This window comes from Nannospalax galili, unplaced genomic scaffold (genome assembly GCF_000622305.1).
Source record: "Nannospalax galili isolate Female #2095 unplaced genomic scaffold, S.galili_v1.0 scaffold786, whole genome shotgun sequence".
In the NCBI taxonomy this organism is placed as follows: domain Eukaryota; kingdom Metazoa; phylum Chordata; class Mammalia; order Rodentia; family Spalacidae; genus Nannospalax; species Nannospalax galili.
In genome coordinates, this window is record NW_008355774.1 from 2,682,317 (window position 1) to 2,708,783 (window position 26,467).

The window sequence follows — 26,467 nt, forward strand, 5'->3', positions numbered from 1 at the left end:
TCTGCCCTTCTGGTAAATCTAGTCAGCCAGAGGTCCCTCTTCCAGGAGGATCAGCTATTCCTCATCAACTGCAATCCATTGTCAGTATTCCTTTGGTTAGAATTGGGGTCTGCTGTTCATTTTTTTAGTAGTATGTTGGGTTACTGTCTGGAAGAGCCTTAATCTATCCTAGCCACCAACTCGACTGAAGGTATCGCCTGTCTGGCTTTGTTGTTTGTCGAGTAACTTTTAGTTATGTATATGTATGCTCTTATGATATTATGTTGGCCCCTTTAATCTTTGGTTATACTTCCCTTTTGGGTGTTTAAGGACATACAATTGGACCAGATAAACTGATTTGTTTTTACTCTTGAGGTCGTTAGAGGATTTGTTCCTCAGGGGTCCCATGGGGTTGGGAGGAGCCCCTGGCTCCTTTCTTTTACCAGCTCCATCCATGTGAGGATAAGTCAAAGGTCCTGCTCGACCATTGTTGGCTCCTCTTGGAAGCATGGAGGAAATGATTCCTCCGTGTTGACCCTCCTCCTTTATAAGAATATCATGCCTATTTAGCAAAACAACAGTAGCTTAAAGGCTAGGGCCTATGAGGTCCCCAGACAAGAGTTCTGATTGGCTTTACACTACCAAACATGAGTTCTGTCCTCATGTTTGAGAGAGTAGGAATCAAATCCACTCAGCAGTTGGTTGTCCCACAACAGACACTATTGCACCACTGGGCTCATCTTGCCTATAAGAATATCATGCCTATTTAGCAAAACAACAGTAGCTTAAAGGCTAGGGCCTATGAGGTCCCCAGACAAGAGTTCTGATTGGCTTTACACTACCAAACATGAGTTCTGTCCTCATGTTTGAGAGAGTAGGAATCAAATCCACTCAGCAGTTGGTTGTCCCACAACAGACACTATTGCACCACTGGGCTCATCTTGCCTGTCCCATCAGTATTGTTGCAGTCCACACCCTGTTGATGACATTTCTCCCCCAGCAACCCACATAGCACCTTCTAGCACTGTGAGAACTAGAGAGCAGGGAAGAAGTTTCTAGCTCAGTGCCAGCTTGATTTCTCTGTCCTACAACTAAACCATGTGGTAGCCTCAGCAGTAGGTTCTTACCATCTAGTACTAGTGGGCAGTCAAGAGCAGTGGCAATGGCTTCTATTGTTTTGGCATCCTCAGGGGCATTTGTAGGTAAGTGGCCCACCTTTGGCGCTGGGCTCTTTATCTAATAATCCGTGGCTACTGTGGGCAGCATATTAATCAACTCACACAGTGTTACTCTTCAGACATTATTTTTTAATGAGCCTACCAATTACCAGGTTTGTTTGTGGGTTTCAGATCCTTGGTTTGGGTTGCCCGTTCCCTCCTCACATCTCCGCTAAATCTTTCCATCCCCAGTGCTCCTTCTTCAACTTTTGTATCACATGTTCCACTACTCCACTCTCCCCCTCCACTAAAGCCTCTTTTCCCCCTCTCCATGGGCCCCTTTCTAGTTCCTGTTCCTCCACACACTCACCCCTCACATCATCATTCAAATATAAAAATTAGAAACTTGGATCCACATATGAAAGGGAACATTTGATGGTTGCCTTTCTGAGCCTGAGTTACCTCCCTTGATAGAGTATTTTCAATTCCATCCATGTTCCTGAGGATTTCATAATGTCATGGCCTTTACAGCTGAATCAAATCCCACTTGTGTGTATGTATTCTGTTTACACTTTCCATTCATCAGTTGATGGGCATCTAGACTGATTTCATTTCCTTGCTATTGAAAATGAAGAAGTAGTAAACAAGAATAAGTGTGTCTGTAGTATGATCCAGTCCTTTGGCAAGATGCCCAGGATCAGTAGAGCTCAATCATATGGAGTGTCTGTTTTTAAAGTTTATTAAAAGGCAACACTTACTTCCATCGTGGCTGTACCAAGTTACACTCCCACCAACAGTGAATGAGTTCCTCTTTCCCCAGATCCTCACCAGCATCTATTGTAATTTGTTTTCTTGATGGTAGCAAATCTAACTGGGAAAATATGGAATCTCAGTATAGTTTGAATTTGCATTTCATTGATGGCTAAGGGTGTAGAACATTTTTTAAAAAATATTTCTTGGTTAAAAAATATTTCTTGGCCCTTTGTATTTCTTTGTAGTACTCTCTGTACAGAATCTTAGACAATTTTTATTTTTAATTATGTGTGTGTGTGTGTAAGCCTATGTGCATGTGAGTACAGTTTCCTAAGGAGGAAAGAGACATTGGATACCCATGGAGCTATTGTTGAAGACAGTTGTGAGCCAGCTAAAGTAGAAACTGGGAACCGATTTCAGGTCCTCTGCAAGAGCAGTTTATGGTCTTAACCACTGAACCATCTCTCCAGCTCAGTAACTTAGACCACTTTTTGATTTGTTTTTGTTTTCTTGTTCTTTGATTTAGATTTTTGTACAATCTAGATATTAATTCTGTCAGATTTGTAATGAATAAAGATTTTCTTCCATTCTGTAGGCTGCCTTTTTACTCAGTTAAGTGTCTCCTTTGCCAAACAGAAGCTTTTTAAGTTCATGAGATCCCTTTTATCAATTGTTGGCTTTATTTCCTGAAAAACTGGAGTTCTATTCAGAAAGTCCTTACATATACCAACATCTTGGAGAGTCTTCCCTACTTTTCCCTCCAGCTGTTTCCAGCTGTTTCAGCTGGAATTGGGGTTTTTGAGAGATATGGATCTAGTTTCCTTCTTTTGCATGTAGCCATCTAATTTTCCCAGCACCATTTGTTATAGAAGTTGTCTTTTTTCCATTGATTATTTTTGTCATCCTCATCCAAAATCAACTAACTGGAGCTGAGGAGATGTTTTAGTGAGCAAAAGCACTTCCTATGCAAGAGTAAGGACCAGAGTTTGAATCCCTAGCACCCATATAAAAAGTCCAGCATGGGTGTATGTGCCTGAAACCCCAGAATTAGGGCATCTCTAGAAATAGGTGGGCCACAGGAATTTGCTAAACAGTCAGCCTAACAAAATGGCAAGCTTTTTGTTCAGTGAGAGAACCTGTCTCAAAGTAGTGAGGCAGTAATAAAAAACATCAGACATCCTCCTCTGGAATCTACATGTACACACATGGACACACATATGGGTACACACATCCTACACATCCACAAAAGTTCTAGTAGCAGTGAGAGTTTATACCTGGATCTTTTTTTGTTTGTTCGGAACATTTTTAATGATGCATGTATTCAGCTTACAAATTGTTCCACAATCCAGCTATACAACAACTTGGAAAACATTTAGAAAACAAAAGCCAGTGTCAAAAGACAGATTTGAATAAATAGGATAGTACAGGTTTTTGATGGCTTTCTTACTGCCTTATCTTCATCAGAAACCCATTCCTTCGGCTGGCTTCATTGTTGCTGATTTAAAGAAATTTCTTTCTTTCTGGTGTCATTTCATCTTCCAGGTCCATCTGATATTCTATAAATCAATTAGAACTGTCCTTTTAAAGTCCTGGATACTGACACACCTCATTTCCCAATCAAGAACACATTATCACCTCTGCTACTCTGTGGAAGATACTAAAGCTCACAACGTTTCCCTAAACTTTGTTTCTTTACAACTTTTTCTGGAGCAAGTTGATTTTTTCCTCTTTAACTTTTTCTCAACTTCACTGTCAGAATTACTGCCTTAAGAGGTAATGGAAACAAGTCCCTTTGATATAGGCATTGCTCACTCTTGCTGTGTGACAGTCCCCTACTCCCTTACTCTGGACTTGATACCTGGACCTTCCTTTCTAATCCATTGATCTGTCTGTCTGCTTTTGTGCTGGTACCATGCTGGTTTGGCTACTAGGACTGTAACATAACTTGAAATCAGGAATGGTGATACCTCTCAGCCTTTGCTTTTTTTAAATGTATTTTTATTGAATTTTTATGCATTTCGTACAAAACATCTTAATCATCTTATCCTGTATCCACACCCCACCACTGGATTTCATGCATTCTCTCATATATGTTAAGGCCCATTAGGTCAAGTCCATGTGTCCAGATGTCCCTCAGTACAAGTTCATCTACTGGGGTCTAGTCAATCTATCTAGAGTCTCTCCCTCAAAGAAGATCAGCTCTCCCTCACCCAGCAGTAACAGCTGCTAATAGTTCTTTGGCTAAGGTTGGATCCTGCTGCCCATTTCCCCAGTTCTATGCTGGGCTTTTTCTGCTTTAGTTCGCATGGGTCTTTTGCATGCTGACACCATTGCTATAAGTTCATATGAGCAAGATCCCAGGAGCCCGTAAGACTCTTGTTTCTGTATGGTCATGTGCCTCCTCCCCTGACTCTTAAAATCTTCTCACTCCCTGAGAGGGACCCTCACTCTGCACTCTTATTCTCTATACTTAAGCCATTTGTGTCCTTTTGTGTTCATTGCCATCTGTTGCATGAGGGAGCTTCACTGATGAGAGTTGAGAGATGCATTAGTGTTCTCTCTACCCCTTGTTCCACTGTGTTCTGTGAGCCTTAGGTATAGAAGTTCCATTGTAGATGTGTCACTTAAGGTTGGGCTTTTCACAGACACTTATTTTCTGTGTGTGACCAGTTGTAGAACTCTGTAATAGTCTCTGTCTGTTGCAAAGGAATCTTCTTTGAGTGGTGACTGGCATGCTTGTCTGTAGATATAAGGATCCATATTCAACACATAGTAAGAAATTGTATTTGTCTAGGGATGTGACAGCCTTAGGGTTTTCTCTAAGATCTATGATCTCTTCAGTCATGTGCATTTGGCTGTTTATAGTACCACACATGAGTTCCCTCCCATAGAGTGGGCTTTAAGTCCAATTAGGTAGCCCCCAAGATAAAAATGCCACTAACTGCACCAATATAGTTTGCTGTGCCAATCATTGTTGTGGTTATAGGCTTTAAAGCTGGGGTTGGACAATCGAATGATGTTCTCTCCTAGCAGTTTGAATAGTGTCCTTCAAAACTATGAGAGCTAACCTTTGGAGAGGGTAGCTTCCAGGTCAGTTCCAGCTCCATTACTCTAATTCTTGTGTCCAAAGTATGTCCTATCTTCAGCAATAGGGTCTTGCCTTCAAGTTCTGGGAGGCAATCAAGGGCTGTGGCAATAGTCTGTGTGATTTGGGGAGTCTCTTGAACTACCCTGACAACTTGAAGGGAGGTTTCTCCTGTCTAGCACTGTCTCTGGTCATATAGCCTTCAGCTATGCACATGGACTCATTATTGTGTGTGTATTTTTCAGTAGGCTTTTGAACTAATAGATCTCCCTCTGTTTTTTCATATCAGTTAAGCATTATTTATCTCTCCTCTTTCTCCCTGTCTAACCCTTTCTCCTCCCTTCCCAGTTAAAGTACCACCATTTTCCTCATTTTATCCTTGTTAATACCTATGATCCCCCCTCTCTTGATCTCCTCCTTTCCTTTATGTCCATGGTTCCTTGTATAACCGTCCCTCTCCCATCCCAGTTAAAAAACCCCAATTTACCCATTTCCCCCTTGGTAACACCTATCTCCTACAATTCCTCTCTCTCAGCCTCCTTCTTTTCCTTTGCCTCCATGGTTTCTTTTTATTGTACTGGGTCCTGCAGTTAACATCAGGAAATACCTTCACATATAAGGATTTGGTGCTAAGACTCACAAATGAGGGAAATATATTCATTTGGTTTTCTGAGTCTGTTACTTCACTTAGTATAAGTTTCTAGTTCCATCCATTTACCCACAAATTTTATGATTTCATCTTTTTTTACCACTGAGTAGAACTCTATCAGTGGAGGGACATTTAAGTTGCTTCCATCTCTTAGCTACTGTGAAAAGAGCAGCAACAAACATGGATGTACAAGTATCTCTTCAGTAGGGTGAGTCCTTTGGCTATATGCCAAGGAGTGGTATAACCCAGTATAACCAGGGTTCATGGTTGCACAAGTTTGTAAGTCCATCAACAGTGAGTAAGCTTTCCATTTTCCCCACATCCTCTCCATCATTTGGTATCGTTTGTTCTCTTGATCTTAGCCAGGCTGACTGGGGTAAGATGAAATCTTAAAGTGATTTTGATTTGCATTTCCCTAATTACTAAGGATGCTGAACATATTTTAAGGTGTTTCTTAGCCATCTTTCTTCTTTTGAGAACTTTCTATTCAGATACATGGCCCATCTTTTAATTGGATCATTTAGTTTCTTGATTCTTTGTTTTTCGAATTCTTTGTGTATTCTGGATATTAATTCTCTGTCCGGTGTGTCGCTGGTGAAAAATTTCTTCCCTTCTGTAGGCTTCCTCTTCACTCCATTGGTTGTTTCCTATACTATTCAGAAGGTTTTTAAAGCTTAATTAGGTCTCACTTGTTGATTGTGGACCTTAATTCCTGAGCAACTGATGTCTGATTTAGAAAGTCCTTTCCTACACCCGCATCTTGTTGGATACTGCTTATGTTTTCTTCTAACAGTTTCAGAGTCTCAGATTTCAAATTGAGATCTTTGATCCATTTAGTGTTGACTTTTGTACAGGGTGAAAGATAAGGGTCTAGTTTCATTCCTCTACAGGTGGAGATTCCAGTTTTGCCAGCACCATTTGCTGAAGATGTTGTCTTTCCTCCAGTGTGTATTCTTGACACCTTTGTCAAATACGAGGTTACAGAAATGGCATGCTCTCTTGTTTGGGTCTTCAATTATGTCCCATTGATCTATGTATCTGTTTTTGTGCCAGTACCAAGATCTTTTTATGACTATAGCTCTGTAATATAATTTACCCTCCCACCCCCTAGCATTGCTCTTTGTGCTCAAGATTGCATTGGCTATCCAGGGTATTTTGTGATTCCATATGAATTTTAGAAAATTTTTTCTAATTCTGTGGAGACTGTCATGAGGGTTTTGATTGGTATTGCATTGAATCTATAGCTTGCTTTTGATAGGATGGTCATTTTCACATTATTAATTCTTCCAATCCATGCGCATTGGAGATCATTCTAACTCCTGGTGTCTTCCTCAATATCCTCCTTCAAAGATTTAAAATTTTCATTGTATAGATCTTTAATTTTTGAATTATTTATTTTTATTTTATGTGTATGAGCATTATGCCTGCATGTGTGTAAGTTCACCCATGTTGTGCCGTACCCATGGAGGACAGAATATGGCGTCAGATCCCTTGGAACTAGAGTTACAGACAGTTGTTAGCCACCATGTGGGTGCTAGGATTTGAACCTAGGTCTTCTGAAAGAACTTCCAGTCTCACTGAGCCATCTCTCCAGTCCCCATTGTTGATTTCTAGAAAGGCTATTGATTTTTGTAGACTGATTTTGTAACCTACCACTTTGCTGAAAGTGTTGAGCATTTCTAGGTGTGTTCTGGGAGAATTTTGGGGATCTCTTGTGTATACTGTCATATCATCTGAAAATAGGGATAATTTGATCTCCTTTCCAATTAGTACTCCTTTAATTTCCTTCTCTTGTCTTATTGCTCTAGCAAGAGTTTCAAGTACTATATTGAAAATAGTGAAGATAGTGGACATCCTTGTCTGGTTCCTGATTTTAATGGAAATGCTTCCAGTTTTTCTCCATTTAGAATGATGTTGGCTGTGGGTTTGTTGTATATGGCTTTAATTATGTTGAGGTGTGTTCCCTCCAGTCCAATTCCCTCTAGAACTTCTAACATAAATGTATGTTGAATTTTGTCAAGACTTTTTCTACATCTATTGAGATGACAATATAATTTTGTCCTTAAGTCCATTTATATGACATTACATTTATTAACTTATGTATATTGAACCATCGCTGCTTCTATGGAATAAAGCTGGCTTGATCATGGTGAATGACCTTTTTTTTAATTTTTCACTGAGCTTTTGCAATTTCATACAACAGTTCTTAATCAAATCCAGACCCCCTTCCCCATCCACACTCCCATCCCCCACCAGACTTCATACATTCTACCTTACATGTCAAGTCCTATCCAGTCAAGCACCTATACCCAGATGTCCCTCAGTGCAAATTCATCCACTGGAGTCCAGTCAACCCATCCAGAGATCAAAAACAAGGTATGCTTTTCCTCCCCAAGTAGCAATCAGTCTCCAATAGTTCTCAGTCTAGGGCTGGCCTGCCACCCATTTTTGTTCTTCCCCTCTGGACCCTTGTTTAATTGACGGGGCATGGGTCCTGTGCTCAATGCCACCATTGCCACAAGTTCACATATGCAAGCTTTCAGTGGCCTGAAAGCCTCTGCTTCCATGTGTTCATGAACCAGTCCTGGCTCTTACAATATTTCACTCCCTCTTCCACAATGGTCCCTGAGCCATGGGTTGGTGAGTTTCAACATAGGAGTCCTATCCAAGGATATATACTTTGCAGTCTCTTATTCTTTAAAACTTGACCAGTTGTGTCCTTCTGTGTGCATCACACTTTGTTGTATAAGGAAGCTTCACTGGTGAGAGTTGAGGGATGCACTAGTTTTCTCTCTACCCCTCATTCTGCCATGCTCTATGAGTCTTAGGTGTAGAGGTTCAACCATAAAAGTGTCACCTAGAGTTGGGCATCTCTCAGACATATATTCTCTGTGTGTGACCAATTGTGGAATTCTGCAGTAGCCTCCATCTGTTTCAAGAAGAATCTTCTTTGATGAGTGGTATACGGTATGCATTTCTGTAAATATAAGGATCTATATTTAGCATATGGTAATTTCATTTGTCTAGAGCTATGACAGAGATAGGATTTTCTCTAGGATCTATGTCTTCTCCAGCCATGTGTATTTGGCTGAGTTTACAGTGCCACCCATGAGTTTACTCCCATTGAGAGGGCTTTAAGTCCAATTAGATAGTTGTTGATTACCCCCACCCCCAACAACAGTGCCTCAATTGCACTGATAGAGATAGTTTACCATGCCAGTTGTGGTTATGAGACTTTAGGGCTGAGCCAGACTACTGACTGATTTTCTCCCTCAGCAGTGTGACTAATACCATCTAGTATTATGAGAACTAAACTTTAGATAGAAGGCTTTGAGGTCAGCTCCTGCTCCCTTGCTCCAAGTCCTGTATCCAAAGTATGTCCTGTCTTCATCAGTACGGTCCCATCTACCAGTTCTGGGAGATAACCAGGAGCTCTAGCAACAGCCCACATCATTTTGGACTACTCTCACCAACCACAAGGGAGGTCTCTTCTGTCTGGCACTGTGTTCCCTGCCAAACAGCCCCTAGATATACATATGCACCAATGTTTAGACACTATATGTGCATTTCTCATGGGGTTTCAGGGATAACACATTTCCTCTGGGTTCTCTAGCCCCCCACCAAGAGTCATTCATTCATCTTTACTCTTTTTCTTCCCATCTGGCCTCCCTCCTCCCTCCCCAAGTCCCAGTCCCCCCATCATCCCCATCTTCCCCCCAATAACACCTACCTCCCACCATTCCCCTTCTTCCTGACTTCTCTCCCCCTCCACACTGTGGCCCCTTGCATGTCCCTCCCTCCTCTCCTCCCAGCTGAACACTCCCACTTTCCTCACCTCCACCCTGGTAAAATCTGTTCCCTACTATCCCACTCTTTCGGGTTCTTTCTTTTCCTTTACCTCCCTGTATCCTTTCCTTTTTCCTGGATCCTGGTGTTACATCAGAATATATACTCACACATAAGGGATTGGTGCTACAATCTGCAAAAGAAGGAGAACATACATCACTTGCTTTTCTGTGTTTGTGTTACTTCACTTAGAATAACACTCTCTAGTTCCATCCATTTACCTGCAAATTTCATAATTTCATCTTTCCTAACTGCTGAGTAGAACTCCATTGTGTAAATGTACCACATTTTCATTATCCATTTATCAGTTGAGGGACATTTAGGTTGCTTCCATTTCTTAGGTATTGTGAAAAGAGATGTACAGGTATCTCTAGAGTATGAGGGGTCCTTTGGGTATGTGCCAAGGAGTGGTATCACTGGATCATATGGTAGGTTCGTTTTTTGTTTCTCGAGAGTTCTCCACACTGCTTTCCATAGTGCATGAGTTTTCATTCCCACCAGCAAAAAATGAGTGTTCCTCTTTCTCCACATTCTCTCCAGCAGTTGCAGTCTTTTGTTCTCTTGACCTTAGCCAATCTGACTGGGGTGAGGTGGAAACTTAAAGTGGTTTTTATCTACACTTCTCTAATTACTAAGGATGTTGAACACTTTTTAAGATGTTTCTCAGCCATTTTTATTTCTTCATTTGAGAACTCTCTGTTCAGGTCTATTGCCCATCTTTTTATTGGGTTGTTTATTTTCTTATTTGAGTTCTTTGTGTGATATGTGTCTATATGTGTTTTGCAAGAATATTGTTGAGAATTTTTGCATCTATGTTCATTAAGGATAAGGGTCTATAGTTTCATTTTCTTTTGTCTTTACCTCATTTTGGTTTTAGAGTGATACTGGCTTCATGGAAGGATTTTGGAAGTTCTCCCTCTGTGTCTATCTTTTTTAATAATTTAAGTAGTATTAGTTGCAGATCTTCCTTAAATGTCTGGTAGAATTCTGCTGTAAATCCATCTGGGCCTGGGCTTTTTTAGTCAGGAGGGTTTTTATTAATATTTAAATTTCCTAATTTGTTATGAGCCTGTTTAAGCTGTTGATCTCTTCTTGGTTTAGCTGTGGTGGCTCCCATGAATTTAGATATCCATCCATTTCTATTAGGTTTTCAAATTTAATAGAGTATAGGTTTTTTAAAGGTATTCCCTTATAATTTTCTAGATCTTTTTGGTTTCTGCCGTGATGTTTCCCCTCTCATCTGTTATTTTGTTGATTTGGAGGTGCTCTTTCTTTCTTTTGGTTAACTGGGCTAAGGGTCTGTCCCTAACATTTATTTTTTCAAAGAACCAAGTCTTAGATTCATTGATTCTTTGTATTGTTTTGTTTTAATTTCATTATTTTTCTGCTCTGATTTTTGTTATTTCTTCTCATTTGCTGGGTTTGGGTTTCATTTTTCTCACCTTTCCAGCATCTTGAGTTGCACTGTTAGGTCATTTATTTGTGCTCTTTCTGATTTTTTAATGTAGGCACTTAGAGCTATAAACTTCACCCTTAGGACTGCTTTTAAAGTGCCCCAGAGGTTCTGATGTCGTATTATCATTTTCTTTTAGTTCCAAAAATATTGTTATTTCTTTCTTAACTTCTTCTTTGACCCATTCATCATTCCAGAGTCTGTTGTTTAATCTCCATGAGTTCATATAGTTACTAGAGCTTCTTTTGGTATTAATTTTAAGCTTTATTATGTGTGATCTGATAGAATGCATGGAATTATTTCAATTTTTTTGTATTTGTTGAAGTTTGTTTTGTGTCCCAGTATGTGGTCAATTTTAGAGAAACTTCCATGGGCTGCTGAATAGATAGTGTATTCTGTGGTGATTGAGTAGAATGTTCTGTAGATGTATGTTAGGTTCATTTGATTTATAATATCATTTAATTCAGATGTGTCTCTGTTTATTCTTTGTCCAGTTGAAATAGTGGGGTATTGAAGTCCACTACTTTTACTGAGTTGTGGTTAATCTGTTTCTTAAAGTTCTGTAGTACTGTTTTTATGAAATTGGGTACACCAGAGTTTGGTGCATATATGTTTATCATTGTAATATCTTCTTGGTCAGTTGTTCTTTTGATCAGAATGAAGTAACCCTCTTTATCTCTTCTGATTAGTTTTAGTTTGAAGTCTATATTATCAAATTTTAGAATTACAACCCCTGCTTGTTTCTTGGTGCCATTTGCTTCGAATATTTTTTCCCATCCCTTCACCCTAAGGTAGTGCCTGTCCTTGAAGGTGAGATGAATTTCTTGAAGACAACAAAAAAAATGGACTTTGTTTCTTCATCCATTCAACTAACCTATGTCTTTTGCCTAGGGAGTTGTGGCCGTTGATATTTAAAGTTATTATTGAAAGATGTGTATAGGTTACCATCATTTTGTTTTCAGTCTTGGCCTAATTTTTGTGTTTCCACAAATATACACTCCTTCATTTCTTTCTGTTGCCTCTTAGGCATAGTCATTCCTTTTTTCTGTTCTTTATATTGCTTTGAGTATTCTCTGTAGGGCTAGTTTGGTGGATATAAATTCTTTCAGCTGATTTGTGTCATAGAAGGTTTTTCTTTCCATTTCAACCATGATAGACATCCTTGCTGTGTAAAGTATTCTGGGTTGGCATCTATGATCATTTAGAACTTGGTAATCCTTGGTTCAGGCTTATCTGACTTTCATAGTTTGCATTGAAAAGCCAGCTGTAAATCTGGTGGGTTTTCCTTTGTATGTGGCTTGTTTTTCTCTTGTAGCTTTCAGTGTTCTCTCTGTGTTCTGTACATTTAGTGTTTCTACTATGATATGCCATGGGGAGTTGCTTTTCTGGTCCTATCTACTTGGTGTTCTATGTGCTTCTTGTACCTGTATGGGGATGTCTTTCTATAATTTTGGGAAATTTTCTCTAAAATCCAGTTGAAGATCTAGTCAATACCATTTACCTGGGATTCTTCTTCTTCTATGCCTATGATGTATAAATTTGGTCTTTTTGTGATGTTCCACATTTCCTGCATATTACATTCATGGGGTTTTTTTTTAATTTTTCATATTCTTTTCTTGAACAGTCCAATTCTTCAACTTTCTCATCCAGTCTTGACATTCTGCTTTCCATTTCATTAATTCTATTGGTGAAACTTTCTCCTGTCCTTTCAAATTGGCTTATTGAGTTTTTCACTTCCTTCTTCATTTCAATCTGCATTTTCTTCAATATTTCTGTCTCTTTTGTGAATTCAGTCAGAAGTTTATCCCTATCTTTTAGTTCTTTGAGTTGTATGCTCTTTAAATTCATTGAATTCTTTGATCATGTTTATGATTACTCATTTAAATTCTGTGTCCTGGTTTACCTCTAGGAGGTTCTCATTATAGAACTCTTCTATAGAACTATGTTTGGTGGGAACATATTTTTCTTTTTCATATTATTTTTTCATTATAATTTTGGAATGCAGATTTCTTTTGTTTGTGATTCTGGTAAGGAACTCATGCCTTCCTTTGTTGAGTTGAAGTTTGATTCTGTTTCTATTATTGATACATATACCTTGGCTGCTTTCTGATTAGGCATGAAAAACTGGTTGGTCTAGGCTTCAGATTCTCTCTTTTGATTTTATATTGGAGAGACCATATGGCTCCAGTGAGACTACTAGGGAGCTCTCCAGGAGGGCAAACAGGCCCTGGCTAGTTAGGAGCACTTCTGGAGCCTCAGATAGATAGTGCCAAGGCTCAAGGACAGAGAGGAGATGGGAAATGGATGTACTGGTTCCTACTACTTAGCAGGGAAGCCTGAGCCCTGGAGCAGTGGGAAAGACTGAAGATGGTCCCAAAGCAGAGGGATGGGCATGGCATAATTTGGGCAGCTCATCCCTGAGACTGGGGCTGAGTGAGGTAGTCTCAAAAGGTATGTGGTACAGGAAGAGGCTATGGACCAAGTAAATTCAGGCTTCTACTAGCCAGCAGGGGGGCCTGGCCCTGGAGCAGTGGGAGGGACTGCAAATGGTCCCAAAGCAGGTGTGTGGACATGGAGTAATTTGAGCAGCTCACCCAGGAAGCTAGTCAGGCACTCTCGGGCAGTCTCAAAAGGTCTGCATGCAGGAAAGGTCATGGGATGAAGAAGTCCAGGCTCCTACTAGCCAGCAGGAGAGACTTATCTATTTTGCTCAGGGTTGCTTTAGCTATTCCAGGTCTTTTGTGCTTCAAAATGAATTTTAAAATTATTTTTTCTATTTCTGTGAAGAATGACATTAGAATTTTCATTGGCATTGCATGGAATCTGTAGATTGCTTATGGAAAGAGCCATTTTCACAATATTGATTCCATTCAAGAGCAGGAGAGCTCTTTCTTCTAGCATCTCCCCCAGTTCCTTTCTTCAAAGAGGCCTTTCACATCCTTGGTAGGTTTAGCCTCATGTTTTTGTTTTTTTCAGGTTTTTGTAAATGAGATTATCTCCATTATTTTTTTAGTTGGTTTGTTATTGGTATATATAGGAAGGTAACTGATTTCCTTAATGTTAATTCGGTATCCTACCACATTGCTGCACACATATATCAGTTCTAAGAGTTTTCTGGTGGCATCTTTAGGGTCTTTTAGGTATAGAATCATGTCATCTATAAATAAGAACACTGAATTCTTCCTATCTGTGTCCTGTCTATGTGCATCTCTTGTCTTACTGCTCTAGCTAAGACTTACAGTACCATCCAGGCATGGTGGTGCACGCCGTTAATCCCAGTACTCGGGAGGCAGAGGCAGGTGGATCTCTGGGAGTTCGAGGCCAGCCTGCTCTACATAGCAAGTTCTAGGCCAGCTTGGGCTACAGGGAAACACTGTCTCAAAAATACAGAAAAAAAAACTTACAGTACCATACTGAATAACAGTGGAGAAAGTGGACATCCTTGTCTTGTTCCTCCTCTTAATGGAAAAGCTTTAAGTTTTCCCCCTTTCATATGGATTAGCTACAGGTTTGTCATATATAGCCTCTATTATGTTGACATACATTCTTTCTGTTCCAAGTTTCTTCAGGACTTATATCAGGAAGGGATGTTGGATTTGTTAAAAAGCCTTTTCTGCATTTATTTATGTGTTTCTCCCCTTGAGTTAATTTGTTTAATTTGTCACATTTATTGACTGTATATTGAACCATCTCTGCATCTCTAAAATAAAGCCAACTTGATCATGATCTTTCTGGTATGTTCTTGAATTCATTTTGCAAGGATTTTGTTGATAATTTTGTATCTGTTTTCATCAGGGAGATCATTCTGTTATTCCTCTTTGGTATGTCTTCATCTGGTTTTGATATCAGGGTAGTAATAGCTTCATAAAGAGTTTGGTAGCGTTTCTTCCTTTCCTGTTTATGAAATAGTGTGAGAAATATTGGGATTAGTTATTTGAAAGTTTGGTAAAATTCACCAGTGAATCAATCTGTGCCTGGACTTTTCTTAGTTGGGATTTTTTTTCTTTTTTTTCCTGCATGTGTATGTGTGGTATGCATACATTCTTATAAGTGTATTAATGTGTGTATGAGTATGCATGCATGTATATGCACATACCTGTGGATGGCAGAAGTTGACATCAGGTGCCTTCTTCAATCACTTTCCATCTGATATATGGAGGTAGGATCTTTCATTTGAATCCAGAGGTCACTGCCTTCACCAGTCTAGCCAGCTTGTTCTAGGGGAATGCTTTGACTCTGCCTCCCATGTGCTAGAATTACAGGCAGACCACTATATGCACTTGGCGTTGCTCTTAAGTTTTTTTTTAAATGCTCTTGATTCAGTTTTAGTAAGTCATCTACACTCAGAAATCTGTCCATTTCTTCCCGTCTCTACAGACTGCCCCTATGGTATTCACACCCAGTCTCGTCAGCAGCATTTGACAAGATGTGGTCATGACCAATGCATGGGAACCACTTAGGTGCAGTAGAAGCAAAAGATGTGAGATTCCTGTCTGCTGCTGCTATGGTGTGCCTGCCTATAAGCAGAATCTGTGCTCTCCTAGGAAGGGACCACTGTCACAGGCTTGGCTCCATTGTGGTGTCATCCAGGGATTGAGACATCTTACCCAAGGAACAAAAGAGAAGAGAATGTGGCTGGCCCTGGGTATCATTTTTCTAAGGACTTCTTAGGCGGTATGCCTCAGGAGTGGTGGGTGAGCTGGAGCTGTACAGCACTGCTTGAACAGTCCCAGAATCCCTCTGTGTGGAGGAGCAGGGACTCTCTGTTCCCTCTCTGCTTTTTTAGAGATGGGAGCCCATATGCAGAACTGGGAGAGGGTTGGTAGAATCACACAGGACACACCCTTAATTCTAGCACCTACTGGAAGCCACAGGTGCCTGACTCTGCTTGTGTTTCCTAAGAGTGGTACCCACTGTTTACCTCAGCGTTGTGATACCAGTTCCCCCACAGTGCAGCACTCCCCAGGGGAGGTTGTAAGAGTCACTCCTGTGTGCTCTGGTCTCCTGTTGAGCCAGTGAAATAGAATGTCTGTGCAGTAGAATGTCTGTGGGGTCCGAGACATGGAACTGTGCAGGTACTGTGACCCCAGAGCAGTCTAAATGCAGACAATAGCTTTCTTCTCAAGATAGCTTCTGGCCACAGTGCCTCATGGGCTCTCTGAGAAACAAAATTAATTCCTTACCCCTGTGGAGGGGAGACTGGCTGGAGTCTGGCTGTGGAGTATGGTAGCTGGTGACAGTATTATTGTTTCTCTTGCTATGTCCCTCTCAGTTCTATGAATTTTACAAGATTTCCATTGTTCTGTTGTTAAATCCAGTGCTCTGCAGTCACTCAGCTCAGGATGCAGCCATAGACCTGTTTTGATTCTTTTCTGTGGAGGAGCAGGTGAGTGATGGATACCTCAATGCCTCCATCTTGCCTGCCCTCTGTTCTCTCAAGGATTTCCTTATTTCTTTTTATAAAGAGATAAGAGTCTGTTATATAATGACAGAATGAGCATTAGTCCTTTCTTGCTGGTCACGGCTGTTGCTGTTGGAGGCAGGGTCTCACACATGTTGAGTAGCATCGTCACTCATGGTACACTGAAAATGTGCCCAATGAATGATCTTGGGACTTTTATCTTGTTTTCTTTTGAGGCTTTAAGATAGGCTCTCAGGTTATCCTACCACACACCCTATAGCCCAGGATGACCTCAAACTCCTGCCAACCCTTCCTCCTCTCCCTCCCAAGTACTGGTATTACAGGCCTGAGTCACCAGTACCAGGCTGAGAAAGCTACACTAACAGTGAAATTTGACTTCACTCTCATGAGACCTAGAACGAGAACAGAAGATTGGAGATAACAGAAATATGGCTTTAGCCACTACATTTGAGGATGATTTGTTAGATGCTAATAAACACTATAACAGACTGATTTCAACGGAATCAAAGTAGACGTGACATTTGGAACAAAGACAGATTGACTCAAAGGGGAGATTATATTTGTGTGGGATGGAGGGGTTTTTAATAGATCCCATGGAAAAGGAGTTAGGGGCAAGGCTAGAGAAATAGCTCAGCAGTGAAGAACTATCTTAACTTAAGCTCTTCCAGAGGATAAAGTTCAGTTCTCAGCATCCTGTTCACTGCCTTGTACTGTCTGTAACACCAGCTCCAGGGAATCTGGTGCCCTCTTCTGACCTCTGTGGACACCCGCACACACATGGCATACACACACACACACACACACACACACACACACAGAAACATGTAACTAAAACATGAAAATAAATACTCTTAAAATGGACTTAGGGCTTAGAAGTGGTGATTTTAGTAGTTGTCTTTAATATTTTATTAAATTCACATTTACATTTATGCTCTTCTGTTTTTCATGTGACAAACCTCACAGAATAAAAAAGGCTAAAGGAATGTCTGCAAGAGAAGCTACTTCTCTGCCTTGTTTGCAATGTAGAAGAGTTGATGGTGGAATAAGAATTTTCCTAATTTTTATAAATTTTGAGTAGTTTTTATTTGTTATGAAATATAATACTGGCTCCAAAGAAGCCATGATAGTAACTTGATGGATGCTGCACTGTTAGAAAAAGGCATAAATTATTGAGCAGAGGGAGTCTGATTTTCTAAGTTTTTTTAAATTGTATTTATTTATTATGTGTGTACCTTTGTGTGTGTTCCTGTTGGGGGAGGAGGGTGTGCTTAGTGTACACACTAAACACTGCAAATGTGGAGGTCAGAGGACTACTTTCAGGAGTCAGTTCTTTCCTTCTACCATATGGGTCCCAAGGATTGAACTCTGGTCATCAGGCTTGGTGGCAAGCACCCTTACCCACTGAGCCACCTTGCCAGCCCTACTCTTTATGCTCTAGTAGTGAGTTTCTTACTCTAAGCATAATGAATAGTTCCTGTTCTCATTCACTCCCCCAAATAATTGAGATGCTTAAATGTTTTATTTGCATTTATTGAGATAGGGTCTAGTGATGTAGCCCTGACTGGTCTGCAATTTGATATGTACACCAGGCTGGCCTCAAACTCGCAGTAATCCTCCTCCCTCTGGCTTGCTGTGCTCAGATGACAGACATATACCTGGCCAAAGATGATTTAGAAGTTTTATATCCATTTCTTATAAGCAAGAAGTGGCTCCAATTCAGAGGAGGCTTACCAATAAAGCTGGTGGGATGAACACAGTGGATATGCAGAGATCCTTGAATGCAGTGCTGCTCTTGCTCCCTAGGGCATTAAGATCTGGTCAAGCCCAGTCCAGGACAGCATCATCATCAATCTGGCTACCCTCCCTGAGATGCAGCTCGCCATCACTCTAGATATTCAAAGAACCCTCAAAGTGTGGAACTGTCAAGATAGAGACTCTCTGGCTGCTATAAACATATCTCAAGGATGTTATACCTTGAAAGCTTTTGTTACAAAGAATATCCCATTCTTGATGGTAAGTAACCCCGAATCTGGAATATGTGCACAAAATGCCTACTGCCCAGGGGGCCCATTGTTGTCTCATCTCAATCAGTCATCTTGTAGTCATTCTTACCTGAGACTAAATCACAATGTATCAACCACTCTTAGCCATAGAAACTTCTATACCATCATATCCTTTGACCTACCTCACATGAATTTCCTCAATTTCTTCTGCAGGAAAAAAAAAAAGAACAAACTTCCTGGAGGCTGGAGAGATGGCTCAATGACTAAAAGTGATTGTTATGCAATCAGAAGGACCTGAGTTCGAATCCCTTTCACCAGGTGTAAAAAGTAGGATGTGGCTGCATGTGTCTGTAAGCCCAGTGATGTAAAGCACCCAGACGAAAGGATCCAGTGGGCTTGCTGGCAGCCAGCCTAGCTCCAGAATGAGAGATTCTGTCCCAAGGGAATAAAGTGGAGCCTGCAGGAGCAGGACACCTGACCACCTCCTCTGGCTCCATGTGTGCACAGGCACTCACCACATACATACATTTGAATGTACTATACACATATACACACTCACACATACCACACACACAGCATTTCCTGAATTATTTCATATTTGTGTTGCGTCTTTCAACTGCTTTCCATTCTTGAGTCTATGAACATGGACAGACAATAGAAAGATGTGAATTTTGATAGTGTTGATGTCCCAGGGGGTCCTTCAGAAGAGTTATTTGACTTAAAAAGGTATTTTGTAAGATTTATTTATATGTATCTGTGTGTGTCTATGTATGTGTATGTGTACATTTGACAGCAGATACCCATCGAGTCCAGACGGAGGTGTCAGATACCATGGAGTAGGAGTTACTGGTGACTATAAGCAGCCTGACAAGGTGCCGGGAACCAAACTCAGATCCTCCACAAGAGCAGTACAAGCTCTTAGTCACTGAATGATCTCTCTAGCCCTAGGAAGTCTTTTTTTAATTTATTTTTGAGCCAGGCATGGTGGTGCACATCTTTAATCCCAGCAGTTGGGAGGCAGAGGCAGGCAGATCTCTTTGAGTTCAAGGCCAACCTGGTCTATATAGTGAGTTCCAGGCCAGCTACAGGGAGACTACAGGGACTACATGGAGACCCTATCTCAAAAAGACAAGAAAAAAATTGAAAAATAAAAAAATGTATTTTTATTTTTATGTTATATGAATGTTTGGTATGTATATACATACCCAACATGTGTGTCATGCCCATGGAGGCCAGAATACTGCATCAGATTCCCTGGAATTGGAGTTACTGATGGTTATAAGCAACCATGTGGGTGCTGGGAAAAGAACCCAGGTCCTCTGGAAGAGCAACCAGTGATGTTAGCTCTGAGTCATCTCTCCAACTCCCCAGCACTAGAAGGTCTTATTCTATGGGACCATCCCCACCATCTGAGAAGCAGGCAGGGTAGAGATTTGGATAACAATTATGGGATTGAATAAGTGGTACAATATCTCAGACCTGTCAGTGCTGCCTCTTTTGTACTTTAGGATTTCATGTGTTCTTCTACTGATAGGTGCTGATGCTTTGATTTCAGGTGGGCGATTGTGAGGGTCACATCTACACATTTACGCTGCCTAAGTTATTGTACCTTTCTAAAGTAAAAGGATTTGAATATCCTATTCAACTCCTACACTGCTCTCCTGAGAATAAATGGGTCTTTGCATGTAAGATACATCCACATGTCTTCCCAAAGGTAGGTGCTGTTCTGGGAACTTCAATTTCCAGATGGGAGGGTCAAGTTAGGAAGAGTCAGGGGAGCTTCAAACCTCAAGGAGGTCCAGGCATCCGGCTCCCTTTCCTCTAAGACTTTATCACAAGCAGAAGCCCTTCTGACAGTCAGGATACAATGCTCTGAAGACAGAGCAAAGTCAGTCACAAAAGCAGTTTATTAATGTGTTTGTAAAGCCTGGCCCAGGCAGTGGATGGAGAGTGAGAGAAGGGAGGGTCCTTGGACCTTCACTTTTGCTTTCCTAAATTTCCTGCTAGAAAGTCAAAAAGCAAATAAAAATGTATCAGTCCCGAGGAAGTCCTCAGGAGAAGCTCATCTGTCTCATGGTACCTGTGAACTGGGCACCAGAGAACAGGGAATTAAGAAGGAAGGTGCTAAAAACAGTGCTGGATGTGGTGGCACAAGCCCGTTACCCCAGCTCTCAGGTGGATTCTAGGGGAGTGGGAAGTGGGGAGTCTAATGGAAGGAGGCTTGCTGTAAACGCAGTAAGACTCTATCTCAAAGCCTCCACATTAAAAAGAGAAGAAAAAAAAAGAAAAATAATAAAAAGAAAATGTAGCCCTTTCACTAGTTCTCTGAGAAGGGAAAATCTTCTTAACCTCAGTCTGATGAGGAGTTCCATGTGGCAGGATGACTGTGACCCTGTGGTCTGCGTCAGAGATCCATTCTATCCGTGACTATGACAGGGACAGGAACACTGAGTTACAGAGTGGAAGCAGTGATTGCTCAGCCCTCTCTGGGATAAAGAACAGATCCCGCTACATGAGGATTCATTCCAAAGGACACTTGCCTGGAGTCACTCATGTGCCAAGATGCTGTAGTGTCCCTCTTCACCAATTCCCCATGTGATACTCTCTCCGCAGGTGTATTTAACAGAACAGTTACTTTGTTCATTAGAGGACTGCTCCCCCCTGCATGTCTGTCTCCCACTTCCATTCTGCTACAGAGCCTGTTGGATCCCAAGGAGAGAAAACAGAATAACACTGATGTACCGGAGAACCAGACACACAGGATTTACCACATTTGATCTAGGACTGGAGAAGACCGGCAACAAAGAAACTGTCATAGGTAGGCCTCCCACCTTGTAACTACTGCTCAAGCAGGCATGCTGGTGTGCCCATAGTCCTGAAACTCAAGTGGCCAAAGCAGAAGGATCATGAGTTCAAGACAAACTTAAGCAATATAGCTGGACCTTATCTCAAAAAGTTTAAAATATGGGGCTTGTAAATGGTTTAGCAGGCACACAATAATAATAATAATAATAATAATAATAATAATAAATAGTATTTTTAAAAAACAGAAACACAGTAACAATGTTATTATGGAACCAACAAGATTTCTCAGTGGATAGGGACACTTGCCACCAAGACTGACAGCCTAAGTTCAGTTCCCTGGGACACACATGAAGGAAGAAGAAAACCAACTTCTGCAACTTGTTCTCTGACCTCCAAATGCATGCTGTGCCATGACAGACACACATACACTAGAGATATATGATACATAGGGAGATAGATGATAGATAAATGCAAAAACGATTATTTTAAAAAAAAACAGTGGCTCCCTATCCCACAGATACTCACAGTAAATGATAAATGTGTTTAAATATGTCTGCCTTTCTAAAGGGAGCAAAAGGGCTTCCTAGCTGGGTGTGATCCTGTGCCTGTTTGATGCTCATATTCAAGTGACCACTACACTCCACCCCGCTCCCTTGGGCAGACATGTTTCAGTTACATACTATGTTAAGGCCTGAGTTCCAATGTCCTTTCTCAGTATAGGCACCTTTCCGATGTTTAAGCTGTTATTGATGCTCCACAGTGTTCCTGTGTCATAGCACACCTTACCATGGTCAATTACATGGACTTGTCAGAGCCCTGGACTGTTTTCATTGTCCCAGCAGACTGGAGTATGGTAGAAAGGGAGTATGTTTTTCACTCAAATTTGTTTATTGTGCTGACTAAATGATTTGAAAATGGCCTGCATGCTTACATGTATGTTTTTTGTATGAAAACAGCACAGCAAATTGCAAATTTCCTGTTGCCTGCACATATAGACACACCAAATTTGATGGGAGTCAGTGATGCAAATGTGATTGTCTTTGGGAGTGGACCATCTTTGTTCCTCTGCACCATTGATGGCCTCCAGCTGCATCAACTTGATGATCACCAGAGAGACATCAGAAACTTATGGGTGGTATGTAGGGTGATTCCCCTCCCTTTTTTTTTGAGACAGGGTCTCCCTATAACCCCAGCTGGCCTGGACCTCACTATGTAGACCAGGCTGGCCTTGAACTCACAAAGATTCGCCTGCCTCTGCCTCCTGAGTGCTGGGATTAAAAGTGTGCACCACCATACCCAGCCCCTCCTATTTTTTTAAAGGTTTAAAAAAAAAACTTTTTTATCATTAATCTGCATATGTGCACATTTAGTGTGACATGTAGAAGCAACTTGACGACTCTGTGGAGCTGGTTCTGTCCTTCCACCTTTATGTGGGTTCCAGGGAGCTAGCTTGTGTCATCAGGCTTGCACAGCAAGTACTTTTACCCACTGAGCCATCACACTGATCATGTCCCCGTGTTTTCACCTGACCTTGACTCCTGTCCACTCACATCTGTGTGTCCTTTGAAGGATTCTCTCCATGTCCTTGCCACATCTCAGGATGGTTCCCTGCATGTATACATGTGGGAGGAGGGAGGCCGTCACCTCAAGAGATGCTGTCATCTAGAACACATGAGGAGGAGTCTGCTACCACCCTGGTAAGCCCCAGATCATGACTTGAAATGTTCACCTTAATTTTTTTTTATTTCTACATAAAAATGGATGGAAGACTATAATAGAGCTTTTGCAATTCTCTCTGCATATATGTGAATAAATTAATGATCCCTAATATCACATAAAACCAGGTGTGGTGGTGCACACCTGTAAGCCCAACACTCATGAGGTGGTGACAGAGGATCAGAAATTCCAAAAGAAAAGAGAATTTCCAGTCTCTTGGCATCACAGCAGTAGATATGAAAGAGCTTTCCAGAAAACTTGGTTGAACTCCCACAGACAGTGAAGGAAAGACAGTGCTCTCTCAATCCTACCTTTACTTGCAAGATTTGTTCCTTTTTTAATTCAGTTGCCTCTTGTGTTGCTTCTTTAGTGAGTTGCCTTTATTTCCATTTGGCTGATTTTTCCTTTGGGCTTCTTGCCTTCATCCATATTATTTTACTTGAGCAGGATGTGATGGGGCAGGCCTCTAATCCCAGCACTAAGGAGAACTGGGGAAGAGGATTAAGACTTTGAGGTCAGCCTGGGCTAGCTAATGAGTTTGAGGCCAACCTGGGAAACTTCATAAGACCCTATTTCCAAAAAATGAAGATTAAAAAAAGGGAGTTTTGATATATTATATATGGAAGTCTTATCCTTCATGTACTTTATAAATGTTTGCTGCCAGATTATTGCTGTTATGATATTTATGCTGTTTTGGGGCACCATCTAAGACAATATATACACATGTACCTTTGAGCTACCATTCCACTGCAGGTGTGCCTCCAGTGATTAAAGCACAGGAGCTGGGAGCTGGGCAGGGCTCAGTTGGTGGAGTGCTTGCCGAGGATGAATGAGGCACTAGGTTCTGTCCCCAGCAATGCATAAAATGGCTGTGATGGCACATGCCTGTAATCCCAGCACTGAGGAGGTTGAAGCAGGAGAATAAGGAGTTCAAGTTCCTCCTCAGTTATGTACTGAATAAGAAGCCAGCCTGAGATACGAAACTCAGTTTTAGTTATTTCTATTGCTGTGATTTAAAAAAAAAAAAAAAAAAAAAAAAACTCTGACCAAAACCTACTTGACCAAAACCTACTTGCGAAGGAAGGAACTTACTTGGCTTACAGCTCACAGTCCATTATCAAGGGAAGCCAAGGCAGGAACTCAGGGCAGGACCCTGGAGCATAGCCCATGGAGGTATGATGCCTACTGGCTTGCTCCCCTGGACTTTGCTCAGTCTGCTTTCTTACACAGCACAGGACCAACTGCCCAGAGGTGACATGACCCACAGTGGACTGGACTGTCCCATATCACTCAATAATCAAGAAAATGTCCCACAGATAAGGCCACAGGTCAATCTGATGACAGCAATTCCTCAGTTGAGCGTGCCTCTACCCAGGTGTGTCAAATTGAGAACTGACAGAAAAAAGAAAACAAATCCATACACCAGCTGTTTATTGTAGCATTGTTAGGCATTGCCTGATGCTGGAAACTACTAGCTTTCCAAATGTCAGAGATTGTTTAAGAGCCAGTGAGATCACTCAGCAGGTAAATGTGCTTGTAGCAAGGCCTCATAACTTGATTTCAACCCCTGGAACTGACATGATGAAAGAAGACAAAAGATTTACACAAATTGTCCTCTGACCTCCACATGCAAGCCATGGCACACACATTTATGTGAATACACATCATATATACTAAATAAATAAATGTAAAATTTTTAAAGCTCATTTAAGTTATTATGATCTATCCATACAATGGATTGTTGGGTAGCTTTCATTAAAAATAGAAATATCTATGCTCAGATAAGTTATTTCTAGTGTTTTTGAGGCAAAAAAATATTTTTTTAATATTTTTGTGTATCTATGTTTTGCCTATACATATGTAAGTGCACCTGTGTTGTACAATGCCCATGGAGGTCAGAAGAAGGTGTCAGATTCCCTAGACCAGAGTTATAGACAGTTGTAGCCATTCTATGGGTGCTAGGAACTGAACCCTGTAAGAACAGTCAGTGCACTTAACCTCTGAGCCATCTCCCCAGACCCCAAGTTCAACATTTTAGTTAATTAAATACATAGTGACACTGGACTGACTTTTTCCTGCATTTTGCTCTCTGTATTGTAACTAATAATAATAAATACTCCTTCTAAATTTCAAAAAATTTCAGCCAATTGCCCTCTCTGTACTACAGAACTTTGAGACTTTTTTCCATCTGAATATTTTAATAAGACATGACATGTTAGCCCAATAAAAACAAGTTGTCTAACACACATTTGTTTGGCTAAAGACAGAAAGTTCTGTAATCAGAAGCAAAAGCAAACCACAAATTGTCACCCCAGGTTCCTCTGTCCTATTGCAACCCATCTCTTCTCCATCTCCAACATCAGACAACAACTGATCCTTTTCTATCCCTTTAAATTAAGTTTGTTTTTAAATTTCTGGGTAAATGTAATGAGTCTGTGTCCCTTCTTGCCTGGCCTCTTTCAACGAGCATAGTGTTTTGAGGCTCACCATGCTGTGGACAGCAATAGTTCACTCCTCTCCGTGGCTGAGCAGTGTTCCAGTGTGCAGAGCTTCATAGAGGACAAGGACAATTATCTTGCTTCCAATTAGAGATAATTAGAAATAAAACTGCTAAAAACACTTGAGGATAGATTTTTGTATGTATTTAAGAGTTTTTCTCAAATTTTTGTGGATGTTACTGTTATGTTATTTTGAGACAGGGTCTAAAGTTGATATCTACATGAGAATGACTGAATTTCTGATCCTTGTGTCTCCACAGTGCTCCCAAGACACCAAGCCCAGTTTATGCAGTGATGGGGTGGAACCCAGGGCTTCATGCCTTCTAGGCAACCCCTCTAGTAACTGAACTCCATCCTCAGCAACCTTAGATGTTAGTTTTAGATTTAGGTCTAGATTCACTTTGAATTAAGTTTTATAAGGGCAAGATAAAGAATATGAGTATGTCCTTAAATTATTTGGGGTTTTGTTATTTCTACTTTATGTGTATACATGTATTGCCTGAATGTAAATTGTTATGCAATGCCTGAGGAGGCCAGAAGAGGGCATCAGATCCCCTGAACTGCAATTACAGACGGTTGTGGTTGCCATGAGGGTGCTGGGAACCAATCTGAGGTCCTCTGCAAGAGCTGCCAGTGCTTTTAACCACTGAGCCATTTCTCCAGCCTATTGTTTGTTTTTTGAAAAAGGATGTAATGCTGTAGTCCAAGCCATTCTGGAGCCCAGGATGAAACTCGATGTAATCTTCCTGACTTAGTCTCTCAAAGCCTAGGATTACACACCTCACCACTTTAACATGCTGTTCTCAATTCCTTTAAAATATATATCCAAGCTCGGCATGGTGGCACACGCCTTTAATCCCAGCACTCGGGAGGCAGAGACAGGCAGATCTCTGTGAATTCAAGGCCAGCCTGGTCTACGTGGTGAGTCCTAGGCCAGCTGGGGCTACTAGGAGACCCTGTCTCAAAGATGAAAATAATAATAATAATAACAACAACAACAATAATAAAATATACACCCAGAAGTGGGGTTGCTGTGGTAGTTCTGATGTGGTGTTTTGAGGTATTTCCATACTGTGTACCAAAGTAGCTGTACCAATTTTT

General features: G+C 41.0%; 1 protein-coding gene and 1 pseudogene across 1 annotated transcript in view; one reads left to right on the forward strand and one right to left on the reverse strand.

The window, feature by feature from the left end:
- Nucleotides 1-25,713, forward strand: part of LOC115067688 (F-box/WD repeat-containing protein 12-like) — a 33,586-nt gene extending 7,873 nt beyond the window's left edge. The window contains exons 5-10 of the mRNA XM_029556131.1: nt 18,148-18,357; nt 19,903-20,061; nt 20,355-20,582; nt 21,913-22,000; nt 22,109-22,287; nt 25,627-25,713. Coding sequence (XP_029411991.1) covers nt 18,148-18,357; nt 19,903-20,061; nt 20,355-20,582; nt 21,913-22,000; nt 22,109-22,287; nt 25,627-25,713 — 951 coding nt within the window. The remainder of the gene's footprint in view (nt 1-18,147; nt 18,358-19,902; nt 20,062-20,354; nt 20,583-21,912; nt 22,001-22,108; nt 22,288-25,626) is intronic.
- On the reverse strand, nt 3,262-3,694 carry LOC115067684 (annotated as a pseudogene).
- Nucleotides 25,714-26,467: the final 754 nt, after the last annotated feature.